The sequence below is a fragment of the Lissotriton vulgaris genome, chromosome 9 (genome assembly GCF_964263255.1).
Source record: "Lissotriton vulgaris chromosome 9, aLisVul1.2, whole genome shotgun sequence".
NCBI lineage: Eukaryota > Metazoa > Chordata > Amphibia > Caudata > Salamandridae > Lissotriton > Lissotriton vulgaris.
In genome coordinates, this window is record NC_141697.1 from 140079323 (window position 1) to 140102352 (window position 23030).

General features: G+C 47.2%; 1 protein-coding gene across 2 annotated transcripts in view; it reads left to right on the forward strand.

The window, feature by feature from the left end:
- The first annotated feature begins 1772 nt into the window (after positions 1-1772).
- Positions 1773-23030, forward strand: part of VPS39 (VPS39 subunit of HOPS complex) — a 389790-nt gene continuing 368532 nt past the window's right edge. For both annotated transcript variants that reach the window (XM_086937216.1, XM_086937217.1), the window contains exon 1: positions 1773-2020. In XM_086937216.1, coding sequence (XP_086793342.1) covers positions 1948-2020 — 73 coding nt within the window. In that variant the 5' untranslated portion in view covers positions 1773-1947. The remainder of the gene's footprint in view (positions 2021-23030) is intronic.

The following is a 23030-nucleotide window of genomic DNA, read 5'->3' on the forward strand; positions in this document are numbered from 1 at the left end:
AGGTGGATAAGAAGATGATGAAAGAAAAGGATGAAATGTATGTGAGGATGAGTGGAAGGAAATAAAGGTGCCAGAATACTTAAAAGAGTAGTGTAGAAGAAAATAAAAAAGTTAACAGTGTATGGCAAAAGATTGTCTTCTGAAATTTTACTGTATTGAAATCTTATTGTATAAAGTATTGTGTAGCTGGTATATTGTTAGTGTTAAGTTTACATCAAAGAAAAATGTGTTGTGTTACAAATTTTGGGTCACAAATATTTGGAAGGGGGCAGTGTTGCATATAAATGTATTATAAATATGATTAAGTAGGTAACCTGTAGCCTAGCAGCTACTGCTGGGTTATGAAATAGCATGTAGACTGTGGATTATTAAAGTGGTTTGAAATATTGTACTGGCAGTTGCTAGCTGGATTTTGCTAGGTCTAATCGTACCTTATGACTGCAATTTAATTAAACCACAATTGAGTAATCTGGTGCAGTGTGGTTCTTCAGTTTTTGCATTCTCAGATTGCACACAATCTCAAAAAAGCCTCATCTATATTAACAGGAAAATTGAATTTGCCTTAAAAGTTGGAATTACTGCCTGTCCTTTTGTTTTTCAAATGACCCTCTACTTACTTTCCATCCTCTGCCTGCAAGCCTCCTTCCTCTCAGTATGCACAGCTTGCTCTAAATCACATGCATTTTGCATCAATTTCTATTATGTATTTCTGCAAATTCTCTACATCTCAGTTCAAATATCACAACCTATCCTTTAGAAAAATCATATCCCTGCAACCTAAGAGTAACTAATCTTCTGTTGCTCATCTATAAATACAGCCAACCATGTGCCTGAACTGACAAACCACCTCTTCCACTGAAAATCAGGCCTAACGTCTAATAATTTAAAATACCACATAGAAACTGGAGTAAATGCATGGAATGGTTTCCTTAGGAGGTCAAGACTAATCCTAATATCATTGGGAAATAACCTTGGGTTCAGGAGCAGCACACTGCCTGTCATAAAGTGCTTTAATGCCTATATCATACAACTACAATACAATATATAACCCTCCTGGCTCACACTAATGCTTATACCATACACTCAGCAGTCAACTGTAGTTGAATGAATGAATGAATGAGGGGAAACTTGTACCGCGCAACTTAGCCCAAGGGCATCAAGGCGCCAGTTCATACTTGCAGTACAATAATCCCCTTTTACTGTGTGTTCTGACAATTACATAAAAGGAAATTGCTATAGGTCCTCTTTATTGCCCAGTAGTGTACCAGTTCACAGCATTAAACCATCCAACTAAACAGGCATGGAATACTAGCGAAAGAGATCTGCAAGTCTCTGACCAATGGAGTACTACTATGACCACTTTTTGACAGCTCACAATTGTAATCAGAAACTGCGCGCCTCTCATTTACCAAACAGATAAGCACTGCATCCTATATAACACGATAAACTCATAAATTTGTGGTCACTGATTGCCAACCATGGGAGTACTTTGATGCAGTACTTCATTCGTTGACCTTTTGTTTGTTCCAGTCTTATACTAAAAGCCACAAACATTGTGATCGGCCACCTTCAGATTCACGGCGAGTGAATGTAATGTTTTGCTTTTGCTCTAGGAAGCAGTCTCTCCCCATCCCCCCCTCCCCACTCCCCTACAGTTTTGCGGCACGAGTAATAGTCCTTCTTTTTTCTCTATGATAACTGTCAGCTCGCATTCTGGTCCTTCTTTTATGTCAAGGGCGCTTGTTTTTTCTTCTCAAACAGTAGTCCCTTTCCTATTTCCACGGCGTCAGCCCCTGAGCTTGTGGATGTTGTGAAAGCTGGCTTCCCCTGTGAAGGCAGCTGGTTTGGTTTGGGAGGGCGGAGTCGGGAAAGGAGGAAGAGGCGACAGCTGACATCTAGGGGTACTTAGAGCTCCCTCGCCGGTGGAGACTCGGTCCCCGCTTCATCATGCATGACGCTTTCGATCCGGTCCCCATCCTAGAGAAACTGCCGCTGCAGATAGAATGTATGGCAGCCTGGGGTAAGTTAAACTTAGCCCGTGGTAAAGGGGTGAGTGGAGCTTGTGGAGTATGTTGTTAGGGGGTAGTGTTGGAAGGGTAAGAACAGAGTGTAAGGTTTATGTAGGGCTTTGGGAGAATCCGGGGGCTGAGGAGCATAGGAGTTTATGCAAGTAAAGGACACCTGCAGGGAAGTGAGTATAGAGGAGACCAAGCTCAAAGTGACCACCATGTTATCACGCGCACAGGTTCCTCTCCTGGATTTTTGCCTGACACCACAAGCACCAGTTGTACTGAAACGTATTATTGTACGGATTTAAAATCATTTACTGTACACGTTTGCATTAGATTGAGTGTCACTGGAGCAAGAAAAACAGTTCATAGTAAAATATGAGAGGCTCGGGATAGGCTGCGGTTCCAAACAACTGGCACCTGCCACTTCATTACAGACTATACAAGCTATGACCGAGCCAATGGGACTGGCTTTAATGCATTAACCCATTCAAATACCATTTCTGCATATCTGTCTGCCAAAACACGTTGTTTTCCATTTTCTACAAGACGGCTCTTAACCTTTATAGCGCGCGTGTAGCAGAGGAACGTGTAGGAAGCCAGTGATGTTTTTCTGTGAGATACTCAAGAGCTTTCCTCAGTATGATGTACATTTATCTATTACTGAAGCATATTACATTTCAGTTAGATCGCAGGGCATTCCTAAGGTCTCTTGTGGCATCGTTTGCCAGCTGAGTTTCATTGAAAGGCTCAACCTAGGATATAAGCTGTTACTTGTGGCTGATCATGATATTGTATCTTATGTGTGTATAAGTTTCTTTTTCTGTGTGTCTTCCTCTTTCAGCATGGACTCAACAAGGCAGTTAGTTTTCAATACGTTGAACTTGCGTTCCTGCGATATCATTTTGGGGAGCTGATGATGCAGAGCAGGGTTGACATTTTGTGCTGCTACCTCGGTCGAGTCGTCATTTGGGAGCTTGCTGAGTTAGATCACACTCGGAAAAAGTTTAAAATTGATCTTCTCTTGGTACTGGAAGTATCAGGGGGTCTCCAATCTTTTCTGCAGTGAGAGTTCCTTCTGGTCAGTGAAAATCATCATGAGCTACTGAAGGCTAAGCAATTCGCGCAGTTAGTAGACAACCTCACGCCCAGCCCCATTGATTTTAAGCTTCATGTCCATAGAACTAGATACTATTTTATTTTTTTTAACAAAATGCTTTGACTAGTAGGTCCTATGACATGACTGCCATGTGTGTCAGGGAGAGTGTGGTGTTTGGGGATTTTTGATCATGTGTGTGTATGAATAGGATAAATATGTATAGGTGACTAAGGGCTTATGTCGTAGGTACTTGTGGCATTGGAGTACCTTTCATCAAATGTTGCACATTTACATGTACAATACAAACATATAATAATTTTTTTTAAATGGAATAAATTTAAAATGCAGAAAATACTACTGCAAAAATGTTTGCGATATTGGCCATTTTTCTGTAGTTAAAATGTCTCCTAATTTAAATAATGGCTGTATTTTTCTGTTATAAATATGCATCGTGTCTCCCAGCCACTGGGAGCAAGATTCCTGCTGTGTGTAAAGGCGCCACTTTAAAATGGGAAAACATTAAACTGAAGAGTTAACTTTATGTTTATATGGATTCCATTAAACCCATCATTTAAATGTAATCCCATTTCCAAGTGCCACATTTAGAAACGCAAGGTTTCAAAAACTTGCTTCTTAAAACATTAAGATGTAATTCGTGTAGTTGAAAGTGGAGAAAAACATTAGGACTTAATGTTTCATAGAAATATTTTTCTTCACTTTAAATTGCTCCCGTTTGAAAAAGAGGACTGTATTTTTCAGCTATAAATATGGCACACTGGCTACTCCGAGCAAAAGGCCTGCTGTTTGTAAATGTGACACTTTGAAATGGGAGAAAATTAAAATTAAGAGTTAACTTAATCATTAAGGTAACTTCATTTTTCACCATTTAAAAGCATTTAGAAACATCATTTTGTTCTCACACTCTAACATTGAGTTGACAAGGACTTTTATTTAGGAGTTAAATTCCTGTTGAAGGACTGGGTTCTTTTGGACCCAGCGGTGCCAGGGCACAACACCTGAAACCTTCGTGGGTAACCTGCTCCGGCGTACAAGTCACAGAGACACGGGACACTTCCTTCGGCGTCAAAGAGTCAAGGTTTATTTACTGCAGGGAACACAGAAGTCACGACAAGTACAACACGTGCAACTTGGGGAGACTGCTTCAAATTGGTTTTGTGGATCGCTCCTTTTATACAGTTTTTACCCATAAGATAACATGAGACACAATAGTTTACAACCTGGTTCCCACATGTCGCTCTCAGAGGGGTCGCTTTGGTCACTTTGAAACACATAAGGTCCGGAACATAAGTGCGGAAACATTTGGCGGTTCCCAACTGTAAAAACCCATCTTCCCACCATTAGCAAATTCCAATCAGCAATAAAGTAGATCGAAAATAGGAACGAAGACAGGTGCAGAGGAAGACGGAGACAGTGGGGAGATCGGAAAGGGTGTAAAAGGGGAGGTAACAAGAAGCACGAGATACAGGCATCAAAGGGACGTGCCTAATGAGATGCACGGCTGAGACAATAAGTCCGTGCGGCAAGATGAGCCTCGAGCGGCGCCATCTGCCTTACAGTAGCAACCCCCTCATCATAAAGACACTTTCAAAGAACATGTGTCTTCCGCAAATATCTTGGGAGTCCCAGGGTCGCGAAGCGGACAGCGTCCGTTCGCTGACTACTTGAGGGCAAGAGACAAAATGGATGCCGTATCTAAGATGGAACCCGTGGGTACAGATGAGAAACCCACATATCAAACGAACGGTTTAAGTTAGCACAGCGAAACTGCGCACACTTACTAAACTCGTCATTTGCGGTTCATAGATACTAGACTCGACCATATTCGTACGAGTCGAAAACACCACTTACAATTGTCACGGAACCTCAGACGCTCCTTTTGCCCTCATGTAGGCAAGCACTAGTCGGAATCATATTCGATATTCATCAGACCATCAAGATGTCGTTGTAGCATAGCTCTGTCCAACCGAGTCCCCTTGGTAACAGATGGTTGTCTCATACACGTTGTAGCACAGAGGCCACATAAGGCAGGACCACACTGCACACAAAGGCAACACGTGAACAGGAACACTACCACAACCCCGATGATCATCAGAATCTTCCAACCCCAAGTCGACATCAGGCCCCAAAACCAACCAAGTAGCGTCCAATCCCCTACATCCACGTGTATGGATTCGGAGATCTTATGCAACTTCGAGATGGCTTGATAGACAGTAGGAGCATTATCAGGTATGAAAATGCAACAGCTCGAATGGATCACTTTACATACCCCACCGCGATCTGCCAAGACGACATCTAAAACCATACGGTTTTGCAACGTCATAAGTCTCTCCGCCTGAAGTTCTGTGGTGATGTTACCAAGGGCACTGGCAGTAATATTAGCTGTCGATTCTACCACTCGAGTCAAATGTCTCAGGTTCCTACTATTAACCATAGGTCCCCAAAACGGGAGGAAACCCTTGAAAAAGTCTCCTGCCTCTTGACCGGCAGTATCCTCTTCGCTAATTACGCCTCGTACAACTCTAGTCTTATGATAATCGGCATCTACAGTAAACGTCGGAGGCAACAGATTTGCAACAAAACATGAGCCCATGAAGTCTGTGGGCAACCATGTGTATGCACGATCATGACAGATAAAGTACGTACCCTTGGCAGCCAGAAACACAGGGGTCGGGGACATTGGCAGAAGGTAACTTTCAGTGCAAGCACTGGCTCCAAGTGAGGCTTGCGAACCACGACCCACAAGACAAAGATTACCAGTGTGGGGTACGACCCATATTGGAGACGAGCTTTTAAGCTGCTTTTCATTAGTGAGCGTACTATATTCCCCTCTACTTAGGACCCTATAGGCTTGCACCTCTTCTTTAGGGATGAGAAAAGCATCATGGATCTCATCTTCCATATCCTCTATTGCCATCGATAGCACCCACTGATACGAGGTAGGACCAGAGTTGGGGGAACGTTGTTCTGGAGTGGGGTGGAAACCCAGTGCGCTTCGAAGCATTGTTTGAAATGCTCGAGCTGACCCTTGGGAACTATACGGTAACACCAAATATGGAATTCCCTTACCCGTAGTATGTGGCATCAGCCCACACACCCAACAATTAGTAGTGTTAACCACTAACTGATGCTGATGGAGGAGCTGGATAAAGGAATTGTTGCGGAATTCTACACGTCTAGCCTGTTCGTGTTCCGGTAACATATGAAAGGAATGAGGAGAAGCGGTAGAAGTAAGATTAGGGTAAGGAGTAGGAGTAGGGGTAGGAAGTAAGAAGTAAGACATAGTGTAATACACCCCACCCGCCAAAAATGCAGAAGCAGTCAGAAACAATACAAACAACGGAAATACAAAACATTTAGTACGACTAAGTTTCTGCAGTCTGACTCTATACGCCTGAGCTCCTTCCAAATCATTCAGCTTCGAAAATGCCATTTCCCTACGACCGTCCGCAACGTTTCTTGACGCACTTCGTTCTGTGCAGCAATAGTCGATCCCCAGGAGTTCCTAGGAACCGACGGCCTTTAACCTAGCGTCAAGACCTACTGTCCAGAAGGAAGTACGCGCGCGGCCCTACGGCCCTCAATACACAATATGTATTTTATTTAGCACAATATTTCAGCTGTGGAAGGAAAAGATACAAGGAAGGAGCTTATTATATGTACAAAAACAATTCAATGATACGATTGTTCAAAGTTGATCAGGGGAAACGAGGATATTGCAGTTATCAATTCAGCAAAGCAAGAAAATTTTATTTGTCCTTAGTATGAGAACGCAGAGAATATCGATGTTTCCCTGGACGTGTCTGCTCGTCGAACAAAGGATCCGTTGAAGAGACAGCGTCCTGTTGATCAATTGGTTGATTTGATCTTGAGTCTTTTGCTGACAAATGTTCAACAGTGGCTTTCTGCTGCGCTGAGTGTTCACCAACAAGCTGTGCGTCGCTAAAAGGTACAAACGCCGGCAATGTTTCTGCTTCTGTTGACGCAATGCCTTTCCTCACCCACGGGTCTGCCGGCAAAGGAATAGGGACTCGCTTACAATGGGTAGCATGTACCCAATTCTTCCGCCCCTCAAGACGAACAGCAGTCCTCGTGGCCAGGAGCACCTGGTAAGGTCCGATGAAACGGGGGTCCAGATTCTTCTTGCGTGAAAAATTACGGGTAACTACCCAATCTCCGGGCTGGAGCTGGTGGCCTGGACCCTCCGTCTGCGTCGGTAAGGCGTCGTAAACCTGTTGATGAATTAACCTCAGTTTAGCAGTCAAGTCATGTAAGTAATCAATCAACATCGGATACTCAAGATCAACGAATATACCTGGCCTAGGAACCCCCCACACATTCGCAGGACGGCCGAACACTATTTCATAAGGACTAAGCCCTATTCGGGAGTGTACAGTCGCCCTAGTTGACAGTAATGCTAGAGGCAAAGCGTCAGGCCACGAAAGTCCAGTCGTAGCCTGAATCTTCGCTAGTTTTAGTTTAAGGGTGCCATTGTACCCTTCAACCAATCCAGCTGACTGGGGATGATTGGCGCTATGGAATTTCTGATTAATTCCAAGGCCCTTACACACACTCTTCATCACACTTCCAACAAACTCACTTCCGTTATCTGACCACACGACTCTAGGCATTCCATACCGAGGAAAGTATTCCTTCAGTAGGATTTTCGCAGTAGACAAAGCAGTATTGTCTTTGAGGGGATAGGCCTCGATCCATCGGGAGAATGCGCAAACCACAACCAAAACGTATTTCAGGTTATTGCATCGCTCCATATGGATGAAGTCCAATTGGATCACCTCAAAGGGATACAAAGGAGGAGCAAAACTGCCAGGGGGAGTTGGGGTTCCTTTGCCAGGATTGTACATTATACACACCATACAATTCTTCACCAAACGTTCAGCACACTTAGTAATGCCATCATTCTTCCATACATCAGCCAACAACTTGCAAATGCCTTTCGCGCTAATATGTGCTAACCCATGTGCCATTGTCACAACGGCTAGTACATACGCATCAGGCAACATCCATCTTTTCTGATCTGACAAATCAATCCAGCAACCATTCGCATCCAACCTTCCCGTACTTTCTTTCCACTTCGTCTTTTCAGTCTCGGTGGCCTCATTCTGTATTGCTTTCACACTCTCTATGGTATTTTCACACATACTCGATTCTGTAGGCCACCTAACCGAACTCATCACATACATTCGAGTGCTAAGGTTCCGGGCAGTCTCCTTAGCAATCTCATCTGCAAACGCATTACCACGACCAACATCATCCGTCACTTTACGATGCGCACTACACTTAACAATTGCAACTTGAGCAGGCAAAGTCAATGCATCCAAAAGATCGTTCACAAGCTGGCCATGCTGTATTTTCGTGCCATGTGACGTGAAGAAACCACGCTCTCGCCACAACCGTCCAAAGCTATGCGCTACACCGAAAGCATACTGACTATCGGTGTACACATTCACACGTTTACCTTTTGCTAATACACATGCTCTAGTAAGAGCAATCAGCTCTGCAGCTTGGGCAGAATTCTGATTCAATCTCGCAGTCTCAACAACAGTATTCAATGTCACAACAGCATAAGCAGTAGTCACATCACCATTCGGCAATTTAAAACATGACCCATCCACATACAGGGTGCCGTCAGGGTCTTCCAATGGGGTGTTTTTAAGGTCCACACGACCTTTTGTTTCCTCCTCTGTCCGCAAGTAGCAGTCATGTTCTGCTACTTCATCTGACTCTGCACTAATTGGTAACAAAGTTGCCGGATTTAGGACATTACAACGTTTTATCTGAATATGGCTTGCCAAAAGCGTCAATTCGTACCCAGACAACCTTGCACTCGTCAAGTGCTGAGTTTTCGTTCGATTCAAAAGAGTATCGACTGCATGCGGAACCATCACCATAAGCATATTATCCATGACCAATCCTGCTGATTGTCGGATAGAGACCGCAGCTGCCGCAGTTGTTCTCAAACAACTCGGCAATGCTCTAGCTACTGGGTCTAAGGTCGAGGAAAAATATGCACATGGACGTTGCTTACCACCAAAAGGTTGCGTTAAGACACTCAAAGCACAACCTTCCCTCTCGTGAACATATAACGTGAACGGTTTGCTGTAATCAGGAGTACCTAACACAGGAGCCGAACACAATGAATCACGTAATTCAGAAAAACTTTTCTGACATTCTTCCGTCCATGGTAAAGGAGTAGAAACATCCTTACACGTAAGGGCCACCAATGGTTTCGCTAGCAATGAAAAATTTGGAATCCACTGCCTGCAGTACGACGTGATACCTAGAAAGGCACGCACATCTCTCTGGGTTTGTGGCACAGCCATTCGCGCAATCGCTGCAATTCTCTCTGGGGTCAATCTCCTTCCCTCCTTTGACAATAAGTGACCTAGATAGGTTACTTCTTGACAACAATATTGGAGTTTAGAAGGTGACACCTTATGATTTAACTCACAGAGATGTTGCAGCAACGATACCGTAGCAATTTTGCAAATGTCCTGAGTATCAGCAGCCACCAATAAGTCGTCGTCATATTGGATTAAAGCCGCACCAACCGGCAACCTAAACGCATCCAGTTGACCCTTCAAAGCTTGACTGTAAATCGATGGACTTTCACAGTAGCCCTGAGGAGCGCGTTTGAAGCGGAAGCTACGTCCACCAAGAGAGAAACCGAAAAGGTCCCTGCTCTCTTCGGCAATCGGGATGCTGAAAAACGCATTTTTCAAATCAATCACCGAGAACCACGAAGCAGTAGCTGGAATCAGAGTCAGTAGCGCCGTGATGTCAGGCACAACAGGGAATTGAGGAACCACAATTTTATTTACCTCCCGTAAATCGATAACAAAACGATAAACAGGCGGTTTAGTAGGATCAGTACGTTTAAGAATGGGCAGTACAGGGCTGTTGCACACGTTTCCCCGAGTCTCCTCAATAACATCTTTCTCGATCAAATCATAGATGATCGCCAACAAAGCTCGTTCACCATCAAGGGAGATACGGTATTGGGGAATACGTGGCAATCGCACATTAGATTTCAACTGAACAACATAAGGGGAGATATCAAGTAGGCCCACATCATTTGGACCCGTCGCCCACAAAGACGCAGGAAGAGAATCCAATTCCGGTGGAAGCTTATCGAGAGACAAATACATGGGAGAGACTACTCTCTCTCCAAACGTAAGCTTTACACCCGCAGGAGAACAATACAAAGTTGCATACAAACGTTTAAGCAAATCCAGACCCAAAAGATTTTCACCACAACCCGTGGTTAAAATCAACGGAGCTTCGAGCTCACGAGGCCCAATTTTAAGGGGCAAAGGGCATGAAACTGGATTGCTAACGGGGGCGCCAGAGAATCCAACGGAAACATTTGTTAAGCCAGACAAAGGTGCGCCAGGGAGTTTCGAATGCATGATAGAACTTTTCGCTGCACCAGTGTCCAACAGAAAAGGCTCAACGACGCCCGATGTAGCAACTGCGACGTAAGGCCCTCTCTGATCAACCGGAACTGATACCACTCCCTCTCCTTGTCTTTGGCTGTCCTAGTAATTACTATCGTCAGTTCCCTGATCGACGTAATAATCGTCTACATTGTACTGCGCAGATCGTCCTTGTGATGATCCACGTTGATCGAAACAGTTATTAGAATTAGATGAATTGTCAGAACGGTCGTTCTGAGCACCACGACCTCTACCACGTGATGCGGGCTGTGAACCACCACGGCCTCCCCTAGATGAATTACCACCACTACGGTCATTTAAAGCAGGACAATTGAATTTAATGTGTCCCTCCTGTCTACAATAAGCACATTGATTGTACCCTAACGAAGATCTTTGGAAAGAGGAATCATTACGCGACTGCGATCGATTCGATTGCGACTGTGGTCTATTCTGCTGAGACGCATTCTGATTGGAACGCGGCGGATATGCTTGTTGCAACAACACTTTAGTTTTCAGCTCTTTCGTCTTTTTATCAGCACGGTCAGTTTCCTCTTTTTCTCTATTTTCGTAATATTGTGCCGTGGCCAATATCTGAGCTGAGGTAGAAACGGCCCACGCACTTTCTGAATTCTTCAATTTATTGCACAAGTCGGGCAATAAGTTCGATACGAATTTATCCACAAACAACCGTTGTCCACCCTCGGTACCCATATCCTGTCCACTATGATCAACGAATGTTTCCTCAAACCTCGTAAAGAAGTCTGAAACACTCTCATCCTTCTTCTGCTTACAGGCTGACAACTTATCCCAATTCACCCTCATAGCTGGCATGAGCGTTTTCATTAATGTAATGATTCGCTGGGGAAGAAGTTCAATCAACTGATCGGGTTTAGTAGCAGCCACTTGTCCAGCGTCTGCCGCTGTAATAGCAGCCCAATCACCACCTAATTCATTTGCGTGATCTTGGTGACGAATCTTGGCCCATACCGGTTGCGGTACGACATTGCCAAACAACATGTCAATATCGGCAAGATTCATTATCGTAGCGTCTACGAGCTGCGATAATTCCTTATAATACCCTGCAGGATTTTTGCGAGGATCGGGCAAAGTTTGTTTCACCTGAAGCACTTCCGATCGTTTCCATGGGAGGTGTATCCACACTCTCTGGAAATGCGCCGCCACTGGAGCATTAACATTAGTATTATCAGCGGGTACCCAAACCGGCGGAACTTCACGCATAGGATATTGGCCAGACTCATCTTGTTTTTCAATGTCCTCAACGAACAATGCATGAGGAATAGGAGCGGGACGAAAAGATAACAACCGCTCAATAGCACGTCGGACATTAGTGTCGACTATCAGTCCAGTTGCGAACTGAAGCCGAAGTTCAGACAGGGCGTACAGCACCTCGTCAGGCGCAAAGGCCACTATCTGATCATGTAAGAACTTGCACATTTCATCAAACACATATCTCTGAGTAGGTATGTTGAATTGATCAAACGTTTCGAAGACAACACGAGGTGGATTTCTAACAGGGTTTACTATCCAACCCATCGCCATATTGCATAGCGCAACACGTTCTCTATTAGCAGGAAGCTGGCTACGTCTCTGAGGACCATCAGAACCAGCAGACCCAAAAACAGGTCCAAGCGACTGAAAGAAGTTTGGCACACTAGGAGAATTACGGTTACGAGTAGAGGGACAAGAATAAGACACAGGACTAACAAGAGAAGGAGTAGAGACATTAGCAACAACAGGGGTTAACAACGCAGGAGCAGTAGTGTGAGCAGGAGTATGTGGAAGCGGAGGAGCAGTAGGAATAGAAACAGGCACAGGAGCAGGAATAGTCGGAAGAGCGGGTGCAGGTTGAGGAAGTGGTGGAGGAATAACAGGTGGAAGAACAGGTACGGCAGGGACCACAGGAGCTGCGATACCCTGTACGTACGGAGGTGGTGACTTCATAAGATAAGACATTAAAGAATCCTCAACTGCCTCTTCCTTCTTATCCGACTCCGTAGGCAAAGCAGGATAGCATTTATCTATGGACATACGCTGTAGCCTCTCAAACACTTCCTTATCCTTATCCTCCTTATCACGCTGAAACTGCTCAGCTTTCTTCACTATGGTAGCAACATTATCTCGCTCACTACGTTTATTCTGTCTGATCTCTTTCTGTCGGGCTTCTTTGCGCCACAACCGAAAGGCATCAAACATGGCCGGCCTAGATTTGCGTTCGAACAACTTTATTTCTAGATTATCTAAGATCGACGCTTCGAAGCTACCGTGAGGTGGCCAACGAAGATCGCCGTCTTTCTTTGTATATTTTATCCAATAATCGTTAAAAGCAATCGGGCCTAGCCCATGTTTGCTATATAAGTCATAAGTAGGAGTTCCAACCGGAGGTATCGGACACGAGTCCTCCAGCAGGGAATCCGCACCACAAGGTCTAAAACAACTGAACAAAGTACTGCGACCAGGCATCTTGCACGCTAGCCGAGTTTCACAAACTTCAAGGGTTACGGGATTTACCAAGTCCCAGCAAGAACAAAACCCTCGGTTTTTGGCGGCTGCAGTCGTCAAACAATACAACAACAAAGTACGCTTAGCAAAGTGTCACCGACAAAAACACTCACACAGCGTGCACAACAAAAACACTAGTGTTTACAACAAAGACACTCGCTAAAGTGTCTACAACCAAGAACTCTGGGAGCGACCCACAAATACTTAACTCAAAGAACAATGGCGTCCTCAGGAAGGCCCGTCAATCGTCTCGCTATACCAAGGTCTACGCCAGGCGCCAAAACAGGTCTACAGTCAGGGCAGCAGTCCGTCGCAGCCGTTAGGAGGCGGGAATCTTCGCGGGAAAAGTCTTCGGGCCACTTATTTCGACAACAGGATCGATGAAGCGGGGTGCACCTTCCCTCGGAGATTTCACACGAAGTTCCTCACGATCGTCGGGCTTGGACCGGTACCACTGATGCAGCCCCACGCTGGGGGCCAACTGAAGGACTGGGTTCTTTTGGACCCAGCGGTGCCAGGGCACAACACCTGAAACCTTCGTGGGTAACCTGCTCCGGCGTACAAGTCACAGAGACACGGGACACTTCCTTCGGCGTCAAAGAGTCAAGGTTTATTTACTGCAGGGAACACAGAAGTCACGACAAGTACAACACGTGCAACTTGGGGAGACTGCTTCAAATTGGTTTTGTGGATCGCTCCTTTTATACAGTTTTTACCCATAAGATAACATGAGACACAATAGTTTACAACCTGGTTCCCACATGTCGCTCTCAGAGGGGTCGCTTTGGTCACTTTGAAACACATAAGGTCCGGAACATAAGTGCGGAAACATTTGGCGGTTCCCAACTGTAAAAACCCATCTTCCCACCATTAGCAAATTCCAATCAGCAATAAAGTAGATCGAAAATAGGAACGAAGACAGGTGCAGAGGAAGACGGAGACAGTGGGGAGATCGGAAAGGGTGTAAAAGGGGAGGTAACAAGAAGCACGAGATACAGGCATCAAAGGGACGTGCCTAATGAGATGCACGGCTGAGACAATAAGTCCGTGCGGCAAGATGAGCCTCGAGCGGCGCCATCTGCCTTACAGTAGCAACCCCCTCATCATAAAGACACTTTCAAAGAACATGTGTCTTCCGCAAATATCTTGGGAGTCCCAGGGTCGCGAAGCGGACAGCGTCCGTTCGCTGACTACTTGAGGGCAAGAGACAAAATGGATGCCGTATCTAAGATGGAACCCGTGGGTACAGATGAGAAACCCACATATCAAACGAACGGTTTAAGTTAGCACAGCGAAACTGCGCACACTTACTAAACTCGTCATTTGCGGTTCATAGATACTAGACTCGACCATATTCGTACGAGTCGAAAACACCACTTACAATTGTCACGGAACCTCACTGTGTCAGTTCTTCACCTCTCTGTCCTGGGTCACAAGTCTGACTGCAGCACTGCTCATTATCAGGCCCTGCTATCTGCCACCCGAAGAAAATAATGTAAAACAAACGTTCAAAGAAATATGTGATCTTGTGCTTATTTATAAATGAACTTAAGCCTGTGAGCTACCCTGAAGGTGTTTACGCGCTACTGGTAGCTCTCAATCAACTGGTTGGAGACACCTGTACCAAAGCAGCACGTAAGAAGCCCAAGGGGAAAAAAATATTTGTATGACTTCCAAGTACCTGGTCTCTCAAAACATCAGAAAATTCAAGAAAGGAGTTGCAGCTAGTGCATGAAATGGAAGAGTAGAAGTGACGGTACCTAATGACAAAGTATCTGCTTATTTCCCCGGTAGCTTGTTTCCTTCCCAGTATAAGAATTGGCTTGGTAGTTTGGTCTGCCCTGTTCCCATGATGCACTGGGCCAGGGTCAGACTAATTTGCATATAGCCGAGTTCTGAGCTGGGATGGTGCAGTGAGCTAAAAAACGGTGATGGATCAAGCCCTGATCTTTGGACTGGGTAAGAGTGGTCTGCTTAATTCAGACACTCTGTTCATCACCACCACCCCCTTTTCTGAATCATTATTTCTGAGAACAGGCTGTACTCGCCAATTGAAAGTATTGCACATCTGCTCAAAAGTGTAACCACTGTCCTTCACAAACCAAGAAGTGCAGCTACTTAGTTCCTGACAATACCGGCCCATTTAAAACACTGGTCGCAGCCCAGCGACAACAGCTGTAGCAGTCATCCAAGGTGTTCTGTTGAATGTATTGCTGCCCGCTCCATATCTGCCACAGGCCATTGACCATATACAACTAGACAGCAATTCGGAGAGTGTGGTCTTAGTTTTGTTTTGAAAGGAATACATTGTATTGTGCTGGCTATTAGGAGGACTGCTGAGTACAGTGTAATGTTTTATCTAAGTTCAGGAGAGTCACGTTTTACAGTTTGTCTGAGAAATCCTAACAGAAGAGTCCGCTTGTCTGATACTGTAGGGTAATCCTATGCTTCTTTAAAAGAACATGTGTTATCTGTGCTAGCTAATGGAGCCATTTCTGCCATTCTCATTGGGAATAATTGTATTTACTGTCAACTGTTACTCTGAATGCGTGCAGGGCAATGTTTGTATATCCTGGTTAGTAATGTGTGACCATTCAACTTTTGGAGAGAGGTAGTGTATCTCTGAACACTTCAGCAGCTATGTTTCCTGAGTAGTATTTCCTACTGAGAAGTCTTTTTTTCAGGAGATCCTGTATATAGGACTTTTCTCTGATGGCAGATTTGAAGCAGAAATTAGATTGTATTTTTACTTCTTGAATACAAATTATCCATAGATTCCTAGTTGTAATATTTCCACGCCTTAACAAAATGGCTGCAAAGCACATCTTTTGGGCTACTCTCTTAATAGTTCTAAAGAAAACGCTGTCTTCATAAAACCTACCTCTACTCTAGTATTTATTTATTTATTATTTATTTATTTATTATAAAGTTTTGTATAGCGCGAAAAAGACCCGTGGGTATCAGAGCGCTTCACATAGAGAGCAGGTTACAGATCAACAATGTAGTCACAATAATAACAACACATTGATATGAGGTAGATAGTTATAAGGCTTTGGGTGCATATAGATCTATATCCAATCTAACTGTGCATTATTCATTAAGAGGTAGGTTAAGGCTTAACTTATATCATATTCCATTTACGCCAACATATAAAAGGTAGAGGGTTATCTGGTTATACGCAGTGTGATAAGATATATAAGTGAGGTAGATATATACAATCACATTTACATGAGGTAGCATTTTGTCTACAGCTTAGACTCAGTAGAGTCGCCAGTCTCGTATCGACTCAACGGTTCAGTAGTGGGACTGCATTTGCTCTTAATGGTGATCAAACAAGCCTATGTAGAAAATGTATTCATCATGAAGCTCTTCACTTCCCGCTTGAAAGTTGCAGTATTCTGGATCTTCCTAATTCTTGGAGGGAGTGAGTTCCAGATTCTGGGGGCAGCTCCTGAAAACGCTCTGTCATAGGTTTTTTTCTTTCGGAAGAAGGCTGGCCTCAGCAGCAGCTCCTTGGCACTCCGAGCTGGTCTGTTACCTCCGGATAGCTCAATTTTCTTGGCTAGGTATCTTGGCGTGTTGTAGTGGAGCGCTTTATGAGTGACACATGCTATCTTTAGTTCAATTCTGGCTTCAAAGGGTAGCCAGTTTAATGCTTTCAGGTGTGGGGATATATGGTCGAATTTTCTCAATCCCTTGATGAGTCTTGCCGCTGCATTCAGGCAAGCTTTTAGTGGTGCTGTCGACGTGTTTGGTAATCCGGCTAAGGTGGTGCAGCCATATTCAATCCGAGAGATGACTAGGGATTGGATTGCCAGCTTGAGATCCGCTTCTGAGATGAAAGGTTTCAATTTTCTTAGATAGTTCAGATGGAAGCGGGCACTTTTAGCCATTGAATTAATATGGGCTTTCATGTCAAGGTTTTCGTCTAAGGTGATTCCTAGCGATTTAGCTGAGTTGACTAGGGAGGGGGTGCAGTTTAGCGCCGTCACCAGCTTGGTCCATTCCTTTATTTCTGCCTGGCTCCTTGGTGGTGAGATTAATAGGAACTCTGTTTTATGGGCATTTAGCTTCAAATGATTGGCCTTTAACCATTGCAATGCCATTTTTAAGGTCTCGTTCATTAGTTCAATGTCTTCCAGAGAGGCGATCTTTATGTGTATCTGCGTGTCCTCTGCATACATGTGATAGTCTATCTGTGAGTTTCGGAGAATTTCTGTGAGGGGTTCGACATACAGATTAAACAGGTCAGGAGATAGTGACGATCCTTGTGGAACTCCAATTGAGTTAGGGCATATAGATGAAATTGATTGGTTGACCAGGAATCGTTGTGTTCTGTGTCATAAGAAAAGCTCGAACCATTTCAGAACATTTCCCGCCAGTCCCATCCTGTCCTGCAGCCTGGTCAGTAATGCTTCGTGATTTACTGTGTCAAATGCCGATGAGAGGTCAAGGAGAATTAGTAGGCATGCTTGATTTTGGTCTAGGGCCTGTAACGCATCATCAATAATATGGAGGATCGCTGTTTCCGTACTATGCCCTGATCTGAATCCTGATTGGCATTCATCTAGTAGGGAGAACTTGTTGATGTGTTGGCTCAGTTGGCACTGCACACATTTCTCAATTAGTTTGGCCAGTAAAGGGATGTTGGTCACTGGGCGATAGTTATTCGGATCAGTTGCATCTGCTGTAGGTTTTTTGATTATGGGAACAACTTGCCCTGTTTTTAGACAGTCAGGGAGGATCCCTTGTGATAATGATGCATTTATTATGTTGGTCCAAATTGGGACCACAATATGGTCGATTTCTCTTACGCACTTCGCAGGTAGGGGGTCATGATAGTGGTTGTTAGGCTTGATTTCCGATAGCGTTTTGGCAACCTTCTCCTGGTCATATAGCTCGAATGTGTCCCAGTGCGCTTTGTTTTTTGATTTGCTACATTCTGTAGTCAGGTCGGAATTGTTCGTAGTCAATGGTTGGATTGGAAGGTTAGCCGCTGCGCTTGTGAGCTCCAATTCCAGCGCATTGGCCCTCTCCGTGAAAAATGTTGAGAATTCCTCGCAACTCAGAGGTGTTTTTGAGTTCTCATGAGGGGTTTTTTTTCACAACCAATTTTATTGAGCAAAGCAGGCAATAAAATCGTGGCACCCCACAGATCGGAGATCACCACCAACAGTTAAGACACAGTGTATAGGACATGTAGCAATGTTCAATCAGGTACCGAAAATAAGCTCAAATATGAATCAACCCACCCTACCCCGTCAACTCCCAGAACTCCCTAATTCCCAGAACCACCCCCCCCGTCCCCCCCCCCCGACGCACGTGTACAAGTAGCAGCATGTAAAGGTTTAGGTGTAGTGTGACGGGTGTGTCGCAGAATCGGGCCAACAACTTTAGTACAATCATATGTCCTCTTCCCGTTCCACTGGGGGATCCAGCGACAGTCCTCTGTAGTCAGCCCACCGCTTCCAGATTTTGTAGTGTTTGCGTGGGCAACCCCTTGCCTCAAAGATCGGCTTTTCAAGTCCCATATAGTAGTCCAACCCTGCTTTCCACGCAGACAAGGGGGGGGCCCTCACTCCCTTCCACGCCCGGGCCAGATCCCGTTTGGCAACAACAAGCCCCAAGAGCAGCAGGTGACGTTTATAAATGTTCCCACCAATGCCCTCCATAACATGCAGCAACCCCAGCCGGTGAGTGCGGGGAAGATCCCAACCCAGGACCTCGGATAAGCAGCTCCACACACCTCTCCAAAAGCCAGATAATCGAGCACACGACCACACGGTATGCAACAGGGATCCAGGCACGGCTCCACAGCGCAGGCACTCTGGGGATTCAATCAATCCAGCTTTCCACAACCGTTCGCGGGTATAATAGGCTCTATGTAAGTATTTGAATTGGATAAGCTGGAGTCGTACAGCGATAGCGGTCCCACGCGGGGATTCCAAGGCCTCCCTCCAATCGTCTTCATCCAGGGGGGACACATCCACTTCCCTTCCCTTCCGAAGAGGGAGTAGGGTAGAGGAGCAGTGAGTGACCAGTGTCTGGTAAATACGGGAGACCTTTCTATCCCCCAGGTCCCCCATAAAGACCTTCGCCTCAACCGGGCTAAACTCAGGGAGGAAGTCCAGATGGGCAATGCTCGGGGTGAGGGCGTGGCGCAATTGTAAGTAGCGGAAGAACTGGGACTGAGGCATTTGGAACTCCGTGCGGAGCTCCTGAAACAATTTAAGGGTAGTGCCGGACATTACCTGGCCCAGTAGCGAAATACCAATTGCCTCCCATCCCTCAAACCTGTAGAGGGCCGAAAGCTCCGGGAGCAGGCCATTATGCCATAACGGCGTCTCCACCGTCAATTTGCCCCACCAACCCATGCGGCGTAGGGCGTGTCTCCACACCGCAAAAAACACTCTTGTGACCGACGGCAGTGCACGTCGCAGGCGGGCCGAGTATAGAATGGTGTGGAGCGTGTTGTCACCCATAAGCGATCGCTCCAATGCATAGGCCGGGTCCCCCCTGTCACTGTACCACCACTCGTTAAGGATAAGCAGCTGAGAAGCCTGGTAGTAAGATAACAGATCAGAGGTGGCCAGGCCCCCACAATAGGTAGACAGGAAACATGTCCTCAGCGCCACTCTGGCCGCACCACCAGCCCACAGAAAACGGCCTAGCGCCGAATTAACCTGGCGAAACCACTGCGGGCCAATAGGGTAGGGGTAGTTTTGCAGCTGATACAACAGGCGTGGGAGCACCACCATTTTGAAGATAGCTGATCTCCCAAAAATAGTGAGGGGCATCCTGGACCACGTTTTGATATCGTACTGGACCCGTTCCCACACCGGCAGGATACTGCGGTCCCAGGCGACGGTGCGCGACTCCGAGAGAAATACACCGAGGTACTTCAGCCCATCCGTTGCCACGCACAGTCCTGCTGCCCAGGGGTCTGCCACAACCCCGCCACCCAGCACCCATAGGGTCGACTTGTGTAGATTGAGCCGAAGGCCGGAGACCTCGCCAAAGACGCGCATGACCTCTAGGACTCGGGGCCCTGAGTGCGGCAGGTCCGTGAGGAAAAAGAGGATATCGTCTGCATATAATGCAATTCTATCCACCAGTTCTCCACTCCACACAAACCCGCGTATCCGTGCATCAGTACGCACCCGAGATGCCAGTGGTTCCATAGCCAGGGCGAATAGGTATGGGGACAGTGGGCAACCCTGTCGGGTCCCCCGACCAATCCGAAAGCGCCCAGACGCGGCACCGGCCACCCGGACCGAGGCCGTGACATTGGTGTATAACAACTTCAGGTATGACAGGAACACCGGGCCTAGATTAAGACGGGGCAAAAGGGCAAACAGGTATGCCCAACTCACAGAGTCAAAGGCCCTGTCCATATCCGCTAGTAGGAGTGCCGCCTGCTTGTCCCGGGCCCCCATGGCATCCACCGCCGCCTGCGCCCGCTGGATGTTATGGCGAGTGGCTCTGCGGGGCATGAACCCGGCCTGATCGGGGTGGACCAGGTCCGTAATATAGGGAAGAAGGCGGTTCGCCAGGGCCTTCGCCAAGATCTTGGCCTCTATGTTCAATAGCGATATGGGCCGGTACGAGTCGTGCCTGTCAGGGGCCCTGCCTGGCTTCAGAAACACAACGATTTCGGCATGGCGCCAATCCGGTGGTAGCTCCCCCCCGAACCCGTGCCACCTCAAGCGCGCGTCTGTACTGAGACCCCAGCTGGAGGTGAAACTTCTTATAAAACTCACACGGGTAGCCGCTCGGTCCCGGCGCCTTCCCGGTGTTGAGCTGCCCCAGCGCCTCCCCGAGTTCCTCAGCAGAGAGCGGAGCGTCTAGTGCCGTTCTGGCGTCTTCAGAGACGGCCTGTGGCGATAGATCATCCAGGAATGCGGATATTTCATCTGCCTCCAGGGAATCTTGAGGGGCATATTGTTCCTCGAAGTAATGGGCAAAGCTAGCCGCTAGGTGGGCCGGGTTTGTTACCACTGAGCCGTCCTCTGCCGTGAGGCCCGGCAACGTGAGCGGTTGGAAAGTAGCCTGACACAGCCTGTGGAGCATCGTGCAGGACTTGTCGCCCCACTGATAAATCCTGCTGCGTGTGGCGAGCCACGCCTGTCTGGCCTCATCATGCAGGACTGAAGCATAGGATTGCTGCGCCTGCAGGAGCTGCCGTACCACAGCCTCATCCCCCCCCCCCCCCTCCCGCCCACGCTGTTCCAGTACCCGAGCGGCCGCAGCGGTAATTGCCTCCCGATGCTTCCGGCGGGCGGCTGCGCACCAAGCGATGTCCACCCCCGTATCGTGGGCTTCAGTGCCTCCCATACCACCACCGCGTCAATGTCCCCCACAAGGTTATCGCGCCAATAAGTATCAATTGCCTCCCGCAAGTGGTGAACATAGTCAGGTTGTTGTAGATGCCATGAAGACATCCGCCAACGGAACGGCTGCCGTTGCGTGGGAAGGTCTATTGTGGCCACAACTGGGGAGTGGTCGGACAGACCTCTGGGCAAGATAGCAGCGTCTCGCATACGACTCAGACAGGCACCAGGCATAAAGATATAGTCAAGTCTCGAAAAGGAGCCATGTACAGCCGACACATACGTGAACTCGCGCGCAGCCGGATGCAAATGGCGCCACACATCCACCCAGCCCAAACTGTCCGCTGTCGTACGCAGCCTAGTATGCGGGGCAGAGGGAGAAGGATCCACAGCCACTGGCAATCGCCTCTGGCGGTCCGAGCACACATCCATCACCTCATTCCAATCGCCCCCAACCACCATCAACACATCCGGGGTTTCATCCCATATCGCAAACAGTCTCTCCGACAGGGCCCACTGCATAGGGGGGGCATAAACACTACCAAAAACCACAGGCTCAGCGCCCATCATTCCCTTTATAAAGACAAAGCGGCCCTGAGGGTCCACCCACTGCTTTTCATGAACATAAGCCACCCTGCGATAAACCAAGATGGCCGCCCCTCTGGATCCCCTTGTAAAGCCGGCATGGTAGACCTGCTGGAAGCCAAACCTCTGAAGGCTAAGGACCTTGGAGCCCAACATATGAGTTTCTTGGAGCAAAAGCACGTCTACCGCTTCCCTTTTCCCCCAGCGCAACACTGCTCCACGCTTGATTTTATCGAGCATCCCCCTCACATTCCATGTTGCAACACGTATGGACTTAGTGGGAAGCATAGCAGTCTGATCAACCATTGTCCAGGTGATTTCCCCCCATAGGCCCCCTGCGCCACCCCAACACACCCCACCACTCACCCAATCCAGCAGTAATACACATGTGCGATTCCACCCACCCACCCTAAACCCCCCCCACCCAGTCCCAGTCCTGAATCCCCCCAACAACAAACCAACTCTCCCCACATCCCCATCCCAACTCCCCCCCCCCCCACCCCTATACCTCATAGAACACTGAAGTATCTGTCGCGGCATGGATAGACCCGGATCCAAAACCGAGGACCCAGGGCCAGCCATACCAAAGGATCCCAACATCCCGACCTCAACACACACACCCCCCCCCCAGACAACTCCCACAACTCGTGAGGGTCAGAGGCCCCTTGGAAGTCGCCTCCCGAGCCCCAACAGCGTCACCACATATAGCCACAAAGAGTCTCAAAGCTGGCAGTCCGGCATCGACGGTTCCCCCACATAAACAGCCCCGCTAGATGATCCGTTGCAAAGTAAGGCAACACATTACCGGGAAAGACCAGGGCCCAGGCCCCATCAGGGTTCAACTGCCAGCATCTGAGTGTTCAGAGTCCATTGTTCCACTAGTCTGCGTTGCACTGGCGGAGGCGGATCTCTTGCCGGATGTGGACCTCCGATGTCGTCCTTTTCGGGCCTGGCGGTTTGTCCGTTCCTGCGATGATCCCCTCGACCCGCCCGGATCCAGCCCCGGCTGGGC